This window comes from Oncorhynchus tshawytscha, unplaced genomic scaffold (assembly GCF_018296145.1).
Source record: "Oncorhynchus tshawytscha isolate Ot180627B unplaced genomic scaffold, Otsh_v2.0 Un_contig_6530_pilon_pilon, whole genome shotgun sequence".
NCBI lineage: Eukaryota > Metazoa > Chordata > Actinopteri > Salmoniformes > Salmonidae > Oncorhynchus > Oncorhynchus tshawytscha.
Genome location: NW_024608579.1, coordinates 22,842 through 32,518, shown reverse-complemented (window position 1 = coordinate 32,518; position 9,677 = coordinate 22,842). Strand labels below are relative to the sequence as shown.

General features: G+C 49.0%; 1 protein-coding gene across 2 annotated transcripts; it reads left to right on the top strand.

Annotated features, from left to right (window-relative positions):
* The first annotated feature begins 1,437 nt into the window (after positions 1-1,437).
* On the top strand, positions 1,438-9,380 carry LOC121843634 (ras-related protein Rab-33B-like). 2 transcript variants are annotated; one of them, XM_042313378.1, is made up of 4 exons: positions 1,438-1,965; positions 7,596-7,631; positions 7,924-8,102; positions 8,846-9,380. In XM_042313378.1, the coding sequence occupies exons 1-4, from the start codon at positions 1,747-1,749 to the stop codon at positions 9,240-9,242; spliced, it is 831 nt and encodes a 276-aa protein (XP_042169312.1). In that variant the 5' UTR covers positions 1,438-1,746; the 3' UTR covers positions 9,243-9,380. The 2 variants fall into 2 exon arrangements, with proteins under 2 accessions (XP_042169312.1, XP_042169313.1); XM_042313379.1 differs by lacking the exon at positions 7,596-7,631 and having other exon boundaries at positions 1,448-1,965.
* The last annotated feature ends 297 nt before the right edge of the window (positions 9,381-9,677 follow it).

Genomic DNA, 9,677 nt, shown 5'->3' with positions numbered 1-9,677 from the left:
TAGAAGTCTAGAGACACAATATTGATGACATATTGAGGCTATCTATGGTTCTAGAAGTCTAGAGACACAATATTGATGACATATTGAGGCTATCTATGGTTCTAGAAGTCTAGAGACACAATATTGATGACATATTGAGGCTATCTATGGTTCTAGAAGTCTAGAGACACAATATTGATGACATATTGAGGCTATCTATGGTTCTAGAAGTCTAGAGACACAATATTGATGACATATTGAGGCTATCTATGGTTCTAGAAGTCTAGAGACACAATATTGATGACATATTGAGGCTATCTATGGTTCTAGAAGTCTAGAGACAGAATATTGATGACATATTGAGGCTATCTATGGTTCTAGAAGTCTAGAGACAGAATATTGATGACATATTGAGGCTATCTATGGTTCTAGAAGTCTAGAGACAGAAGACATATTGAGGCTATCTATGGTTCTAGAAGTCTAGAGACAGAATATTGATGAATATTGAGGCTATCATGGTTCTATCTGAGACAAACAATATTGATGACATATTGAGGCTATCTAACTGGTTCTAGAAGTCTAGAGACACAATATTGATGACCTATTGAGTTTACTATCTATGGTTCTAGAAGTCTAGAGACACAATATTGATGACATATTGAGTTTACTATCTATGGTTCTAGAAGTCTAGAGACACAATATTGATGACATATTGAGGCTATCTATGGTTCTAGAAGTCTAGAGACACAATATTGATGACATATTGAGGCTATCTATGGTTCTAGAAGTCTAGAGACACAATATTGATGACATATTGAGGCTATCTATGGTTCTAGAAGTCTAGAGACACAATATTGATGACATATTGAGGCTATCTATGGTTCTAGAAGTCTAGAGACACAATATTGATGACATATTGAGGCTATCTATGGTTCTAGAAGTCTAGAGACACAATATTGATGACATATTGAGGCTATCTATGGTTCTAGAAGTCTAGAGACACAATATTGATGACATATTGAGGCTATCTATGGTTCTAGAAGTCTAGAGACACAATATTGATGACATATTGAGGCTATCTATGGTTCTAGAAGTCTAGAGACACAATATTGATGACATATTGAGGCTATCTATGGTTCTAGAAGTCTAGAGACACAATATTGATGACATATTGAGGCTATCTATGGTTCTAGAAGTCTAGAGACACAATATTGATGACATATTGAGGCTATCTATGGTTCTAGAAGTCTAGAGACACAATATTGATGACATATTGAGGCTATCTATGGTTCTAGAAGTCTAGAGACACAATATTGATGACATATTGGGGCTATCTATGGTTCTAGAAGTCTAGAGACACAATATTGATGACATATTGAGGCTATCTATGGTTATAGAAGTCTAGAGACACAATATTGAGGCTATCTATGGTTATAGAAGTCTAGAGACACAATATTGATGACATAGCGTTCCATCTACAGCGAATAGATTCCCCCCTTCTTCTCGCGAGATTTATTACCGTGCTGTCAGATACGTGGCCACGGGCCAAGAAGTTGCAGCAGGGGACTTTCTAAACTCTCCGCTCCTTCCACAGACAATGACAACCAGGGAGAGTTTATAGCATAGCCGGCGAGTTGCCATGAACTTTGCCGAGGGAGTTCTCTGCCACGTTTATATAACGTTAAAGACCTCGACATAACATATTGGCTTGTTGGGAGTAGTTGGAGAAGCCTAGATCTCACTCTTTAATTTTAGTTTTTACGCGATATGGAATCATCCCTGGAGTTCTCAAACTCTTTCACCAGTGTGTCTTCGCCCTCCGCGCGGTGTCGGATCTTCAAGATCATCGTGATCGGAGACTCCGGTGTCGGTAAGACCTGTCTCACCTACCGGTTCTGTGCCGGTGAGTTCCTCGACCGAACCGAAGCCACCATCGGTGTCGATTTCCGTGAGAGATTGGTCGAGGTCGAAGGCGAGAAAATCAAGGTAAGAGAAGTATAAAGTTTAAACCGTTATTTCCAAATATTATGAACGAGTTGGGTCGTAATTAATTGGTGCATTACACAATTTAATGCACCAGAGAATCACTGCGTAAACAAAAAAATGTGCCTTATAATTTTTATGCTCACACATTTTGAGAAGGTGGTGTTGAGTTCTCTCAGACCGCACTCTCATTGCCTCGTAGTATGGGCATTTTTAAAAATAGATATTTGCACTTCGTAGGCGTTACTCGTTAAACATTTGTGTTTGCAGCTGAATCTGCGCCTACTATTGCGCATGAACAGCAAGCGGTCTGTGGTGTCAGCTTTGGTCTATCAATCTTAAGTTCCTTTTGAAATGTCGTTTTATTTGTACAGGACTAACAAACATGACTACTGTCAAATAAAATGTCATCTTATGTAAATGGTTATGTTTAGTTTTTGACCTAAACCAGTGTAGGATCCAAGTGTCTTTAAAGGCTCAGTTGAAAGGACTGACACAATAGTGTTTGTGTTGTTTGGCCTCTTGGATCAACAGTGACGGTTAAATAAGTATGAATACAATGAATGTCTTGTTAACTTGAAACTAGTGTGTTTCAGAGTTACATACATTGCATATGTAACTCCCCGGTTCTCATACAGCAGAACAAACCACATGTGTAATGCATTTATATGGTCATGACACATATGACAAAGGCTGTATCACAACCGGCGCTGATCGGGAGTCCGGTAGGGCAGCGCACAGTTGGCCCAGCGTCGTCCGGGTTTGACCAGTGTAGGCGATCATTGTAAATAAGAATTTGTTCTTTAACTGACTTTCGTAGTTAAAAAAAGGTTAAATAAAAACCTTTCACCTCAGCACACAACATTAGTCGGGTTATTTAATGTCGTGAAAAGTATTGTAACGTCCGTGATGGGCTAAATAATGTGATTTCTGTGTGTTTACGGAAACACAGGCATGAAAAGAGGATATTGGCCAACCCAATGCTCTCTTTATCGGAGCAGGGCAGACCACATGATAGAGGAAGCATGGCGGGTAACAAGACGTTGTTTTGTATCTGGGTTAAAGAGAGAGAGAGAGGAGGCCAGACATGGGGCAGAATACTTGTTTAAAATTTTACAAATACTAGATGTTTTAGGTTGCCGGCATGGTATTGTGTTTTCACTTTGGGGACTATCCAATTGGTTCCATTGTGCCAGGACAAATGAAATCAAGCATTACTCACCTGCAAGTATGTGACATAATGTATTTCTGCCTTTTGTCCTTTGTGTATTCTGGTTCTCTGACCTCTGACTGCTTCAAAACACATATCTCGTTTAGGGGCCAAAAGTCCTCCATGTATTTTATCTCAACATTCCACTGCCTTATGGGCTCTAGACGGCCTACGGAAACGGAGGGGCAGAGCGTGGTATACGGTCCATGTATTTAATCTCCACTGCCTTATGGGCTCTAGACGGCCTACGGAAACGGAGGTGGAAACGGAGGGGCAGAGCGTGGTATACGGTCCATGTATTTAATCTCCACTGCCTTATGGGCTCTAGACGGCCTACGGAAACGGAGGGGCAGAGCGTGGTATACGGTCCATGTATTTAATCTCCACTGCCTTAAGGGCTCTAGACGGCCTTGGGAAACGGAGGTGGAAACGGAGGGGCAGAGCGTGGTATACGGTCCATGTATTTAATCTCCACTGCCTTAAGGGCTCTAGACGGCCTATGGAAACGGAAAACGGAGGGGCAGAGCGTGGTATACGGTCCATGTATTTAATCTCCACTGCCTTAAGGGCTCTAGACGGCCTATGGAAACGGAGGGGAAACGGAGGGGCAGAGCGTGGTATACGGTCCATGTATTTAATCTCCACTGCTTTATGGGCTCTAGACGGCCTTGGGAAACGGAGGTGGAAACGGAGGGGCAGAGCGTGGTATACAGTCCATGTATTTAATCTCCACTGCCTTTAGGGCTCTAGACGGCCTATGGAAACGGAGGTGGAAACGGAGGGGCAGAGCGTGGTATACGGTCCATGTATTTAATCTCCACTGCCTTTAGGGCTCTAGACGGCCTACGGAAACGGAGGTGGAAACGGAGGGGCAGAGCGTCGTATACGGTCCATGTATTTAATCTCCACTGCCTTTAGGGCTCTAGACGGCCTTGGGAAACGGAGGTGGAAACGGAGGGGCAGAGCGTGGTATACGGTCCATGTATTTAATCTCCACTGCCTTATGGGCTCTAGACGGCCTTGGGAAACGGAGGTGGAAACGGAGGGGCAGAGCGTCATATACGGTCCATGTATTTAATCTCCACTGCTTTATGGGCTCTAGACGGCCTTGGGAAACGGAGGTGGAAACGGAGGGGCAGAGCGTGATACGGTCCATGTATTTAATCTCCACTGCCTTTAGGGCTCTAGATGGCCTATGGAAACGGAGGTGGAAACGGAGGGGCAGAGCGTCGTATACGGTCCATGTATTTAATCTCCACTGCCTTTAGGGCTCTAGGGGCAGAGCGTCGTATACGGTCCATGTATTTAATCTCCACTGCCTTATGGGCTCTAGACGGTCTGGTCCAGAAACGCAGCGGGACAAAAGTATGTAGAACTCAAACTACACTCCGTTTCCATCATAGGTTCAGCCCTTTAGAGCCCGGAGGTTACTATGAGACAGGGCTGACCTTCTGATTGGAGTTTACATCATAGGTAGAGCCCTTTAGAGTCCGGAGGTTACTATGAGACAGGGCTGACCTTCTGATTGGAGTTTACATCATAGGTAGAGCCCTTTAGAGCCCGGAGGTTACTATGAGACAGGGCTGACCTTCTGATTGGAGTTTACATCATAGGTAGAGCCCTTTAGAGCCCGGAGGTTACTATGAGACAGGGCTGACCATCTGATTGGAGTTTACATCATAGGTAGAGCCCGGAGGTTACTATGAGACAGGGCTGACCTTCTGATTGGAGTTTACATCATAGGTAGAGCCCTTTAGAGCCCGGAGGTTACTATGAGACAGGGCTGACCTTCTGATTGGAGTTTACATCATAGGTTCAGCCCTTTAGAGCCCGGAGGTTACTATGAGACAGGGTTGACCTTCTGATTGGAGTTTACATCATAGGTTCAGCCCTTTAGAGCCCGGAGGTTACTATGAGACAGGGCTGACCTTCTGATTGGAGTTTACATCATAGGTTCAGCCCTTTAGAGCCCGGAGGTTACTATGAGACAGGGCTGACCTTCTGATTGGAGTTTACATCATAGGTAGAGCCCTTTAGAGCCCGGAGGTTACTATGAGACAGGGTTGACCTTCTGATTGGAGTTTACATCATAGGTAGAGTCCGGAGGTTACTATGAGACAGGGTTGATCTTCTGATTGGAGTTTACATCATAGGTAGAGCCCTTTAGAGCCCGGAGGTTACTATGAGACAGGGTTGACCTTCTGATTGGAGTTTACATCATAGGTAGAGTCCGGAGGTTACTATGAGACAGGGTTGACCTTCTGATTGGAGTTTACATCATAGGTAGAGCCCGGAGGTTACTATGAGACAGGGTTGACCTTCTGATTGGAGTTTACATCATAGGTAGAGCCCGGAGGTTACTATGAGACAGGGCTGACATTCTGATTGGAGTTTACATCATAGGTAGAGCCCGGAGGTTACTATGAGACAGGGTTGACCTTCTGATTGGAGTTTACATCATAGGTAGAGCCCGGAGGTTACTATGAGACAGGGTTGACCTTCTGATTGGAGTTTACATCATAGGTAGAGCCCGGAGGTTACTATGAGACAGGGTTGACCTTCTGATTGGAGTTATCATGAGAGTGGTGGAGGAGGAATCGTTATATTGACGTTGGTCTTCTGTCTGGTGAGTCAATATGTTGATGGGAAGTAGAATAACATCATCTGCTGACTAACTGTGTGAGAGAGTTTATACAGCCGCCCTCTCTCTCTCTCTCCTCCCCCTCTCTCCCCTCTCTCTCCCACGCTCCCCCGCCTCTCTCCCCTCTCTCTCTCTCCCCCCCTCTGACTCTCTCTCTCCCCCGCCCTCTCTCTCCCCCCCCGCCCTCTCTCTCCCCCCGCCCTCTCTCTCTCCCCCGCCCTCTCTCTCCCCCGCCCTCTCTCTCTCCCCCACCCTCCCGCCCTCTCACACACGCTCCCCGCCCCTCTCTCTCTCTCTCTCTCCCCTCTCTCTCCTCCCTCCCGTCCTCTCTCACACCTCCCCCCCTCTCCCCTCTCTCTCTCTCTCTCCCACACCCCCCGCCCCCTCTCTCCCCCAGGGCTGCCCTCTCTCTCTCCCCCTCTCTCTCTCCCACACCCTCCCGTCTCTCTCACACGCTCCCACGCCCTCTCTCTCTCTCTCTCCCACACCCCCGCCCTCTCTCTCCCCCACCCCCTCTCTCTCTCCCCCCCCTCTCTCTCTCCCCTCTCTCTCCCACACCCTCCCGCCCTCTCACACACGCTCCCCCGCCCCCCTCTCTCTCCCCCCGCCCCCTCTCTCTCCCCCCCCCCCCTCTCTCCCCCCGCCCCCTCTCTCTCCCCAGCCCTCTCTCTCTCCCCTCTCTCTCTCCCACACCCTCCCGCCCTCTCTCACACGCTCCCCGCCCTCTCTCTCCCCTCTCTCTCTCCCCCGCCCCTCTCTCTCTCTCTCTCCCACATCCCCCGCCCTCTCTCTCTCTCCACCCCCCCGCCCTCTCTCTCCCCCACCCCCTCCCGCCCTCTCTCTCTCCCCCCACCCTCTCTCTCCCCATCTCTCTCTCCCACACCCTCCCGCCCTCTCTCACACGCTCCCCACGCCCTCTCTCTCCCCTCTCTCTCCCACTCTCCCCCCCGCCCCTCTCTCTCCCCCCCCCCCCTCTCTCCCCCCAGCCCTCTCTCTCTCCCCCCTCTCTCTCCCATCTCTCTCCTCACCCTCCCGCCCTCTCTCACACGCTCCCCCACGCCCTCTCTCTCCCCCCTCTCTCTCTCTCCCCCCGCCCCTCTCTCCCCCCCCCCTCTCTCTCCCTCCCTCTCTCTCTCCCACCCCCCGCCCTCTCTCTCCCCCTCTCTCTCCCACACCCTCCGCCCTCTCTCTCCCCCCGCCCTCTCTCCCACCCCCCCCGCCCTCTCTCTCCCCCTCTCTCTCTCCCACACTCCCCCCCGCCCCTCTCTCTCCCCCCGCCCTCTCTCTCTCCCCCGCCCCCTCTCTCTCTCCCCTGCCCCCTCTCTCTCTCCCCCGCCATCTCTCTCTCCCCCCCCCTCTCCCTCCCCTCTCTCTCTGTCCCCTCTCTCTCTCCCCCCACCCTCTCTCTCCCCTCTCTCTGTCCCCTCTCTCTCACACGCTCCCTCTCTCTCCCCTCTCTCTCTGTCCCCTCTCTCTCCCCTCTCTCTCTCACACGCTCCCCCGCCCCCTCTTTGAAATCTTCCACGCCCCCTTTAAATCAGCTATTGTTTTTATCAAAGGAGAAATTAATGCAAACATTTATTCTACTTATCCTTTTATCTTTAAAATATCTTGTACAAAATCTAAATTAGTCACTTTTTATGTTTATGTTGGGATTCCACCCTCTAAACCTCATTAGCTGCTCTGTCGAGCGATTGGAGAAGTCTCATTTCATACAAGCTCATTCTCGTCCACTTTCCCTCCTCGCCGCCTCTCCTGTTTTAACTTGGACCTTTTTTAAAGGAGGACAGAGAGGATGGAGGAGAGAGGACGCAGGAGGTGAGCAAATTTAATTGAGAAAAGGCCCCTCTCTCTCTGTCTGCTTCCCCCTCTTTCGCCATCTCTAAAACCCCTTCTCTCACATGTAGAATAGTTTCACCCCCCAACCATCTCTCTCCCTCACCCTCTCTACTCCCGCTCCTCCATCTCTAAAACCCCTTCTCTCACATGTAGAATAGTTTCACCCCCAACCATCTCTCTCCCTCACCCGTTCTACTCCCGCTCCTCCATCTCTAAAACCCTTCTCTCACATGTAGAATAGTTTCACCCCCAACCATCTCTCTCCCTCCAGCTCCAGCTATGGGACACGGCGGGCCAGGAGCGTTTCAGGAAGTCGATGGTCCAGCAGTACTATCGGAACGTTCATGCTGTTCTCTTCATCTACGACGTCACCAGACCAGACAGCTTCAGAGGCCTGCCAGCCTGGATAGAGGAGTGTAGAAGGTACTCACTGGGACAGGAGATAACCAGGTTAGTTATATACACACACAACCTGGATAGAGGGGTGTAGAAGGTACTCACTGGGACAGGAGATAACCAGGTTAGTTATATACACACAACCTGGATAGAGGGGTGTAGAAGGTTAGTCACTGGGACAGGGACAGAGATAACCAGGTTAGTTATATACACACAACCTGGATAGAGGGGTGTAGAAGGTACTCACTGGGACAGGAGATAACCAGGTTAGTTATATACACACAACCTGGATAGAGGGGTGTAGGTGGTAACCAGGTTAGTTATATACACACAACCTGGATAGAGGGGTGTAGAAGGTACTCACTGGGACAGGATAACCAGGTTAGTTATATACACACACAACCTGGATAGAGGGGTGTAGACGGTACTCACTGGGACAGGAGATAACCAGGTTAGTTATATACACACAACCTGGATAGAGGGGTGTAGAAGGTACTCACTGGGACAGGAGTTAACCAGGTTAGTCAGTCATATTAGAAGCCAATTCCATTTGTCCTTTTTTGTTAAATGGCCCCGTTTACACCTGATCAGTTCCACGTGGAGGCCCAGAGGAACTAGCTCTATCGCCAGGATCAGATTCAGAAAAGCTGCATCGTGTCAGCATTGGGCAGCTGTGTTACACACACCTCAACCAACACAGTAAACACATGGTTTTGAATACTCTGTAGTGGCCAACATTGCCTTTTCGGTTGTAACCTATTATGTTTTAAACTCTCCATATGTCTCCCCCTCTGCAGGTTCCTCGTGGGCAACAAGAGCGACCTCCGTGACACCTGCAGCTGTGACCCCCGCTCCATCAAGGTCGAAGGTCAGGTGACACGGGATCAGGCCCAGAAGTTTGCAGTTGCCCACGGGATGATTCTGTTTGAAACGTCTGCTAAAAGCCTCCCTGGAGGAGGAGGAGGAGGAGGAGGAGAACCAGGAGGGGGGCATCAGGACAGCGTGGAGGATGTGTTCATGGCCCTGGCCTCCAGGCTGAAGAGACAGACCAGACCTCCTCCCCGGTTCTCAACAACACAGGAGTGTCTGGGTCCTATTGGGGTCCTATACAGGGACATCTTCTTTCAGACTGCCAGCCAAGAAGAACCCTCAGAAAGACTTCTGGACATGCACCTGTTGAGAGAGGCAGGGTGAGAAGAGGGATGGAACATGGGATGGAGGGAGGGGGAACAGGGGAATTTAGGGTGCCCACCAAGAACTCAGAGAAAGACTTCTGGACATATACCTGAAGGAAGGAAGGAAGGAAGGAAGGAAGGAAGGAAGGGAGGAAGGAGGAAGGAAGGGAGGGAGGGAGAGGGAGAGGGGAAGTCCTCTCTGATCAAGCATCTATATCAGTGGAGGCTGGTGAGGGGAGGATGGCTCATAATAATGGCTGGAATGGAATGGTATCAAACACGTCATAATTTAATGGCCTGGAATGGAATGGTATCAAACACGTGATCTGTTGTCTCCTTCTATAGATCCCATTCCATTTACCTGCCATTCAGCAGCCTCCACTGATCTATAGCCTGCTCTCAGATCTGTTGTCTCCTTCTATAGCCTGCTCTCAGATCTGTTGTCTCCTTCTAT

Bases quoted from the DNA above. Each gene is read 5' to 3' on its own strand.
- LOC121843634 (XM_042313378.1), top strand. From the start codon at position 1,747: ATGGAATCATCCCTGGAGTTCTCAAACTCTTTCACCAGTGTGTCTTCG. The intron at 1,966-7,595 runs GTAAGAGAAGTA...CCTTTTTTAAAG, and splicing joins TCGAAGGCGAGAAAATCAAG to GAGGACAGAGAGGATGGAGG. The intron at 8,103-8,845 runs GTTAGTTATATA...CCCCCTCTGCAG, and splicing joins CTGGGACAGGAGATAACCAG to GTTCCTCGTGGGCAACAAGA.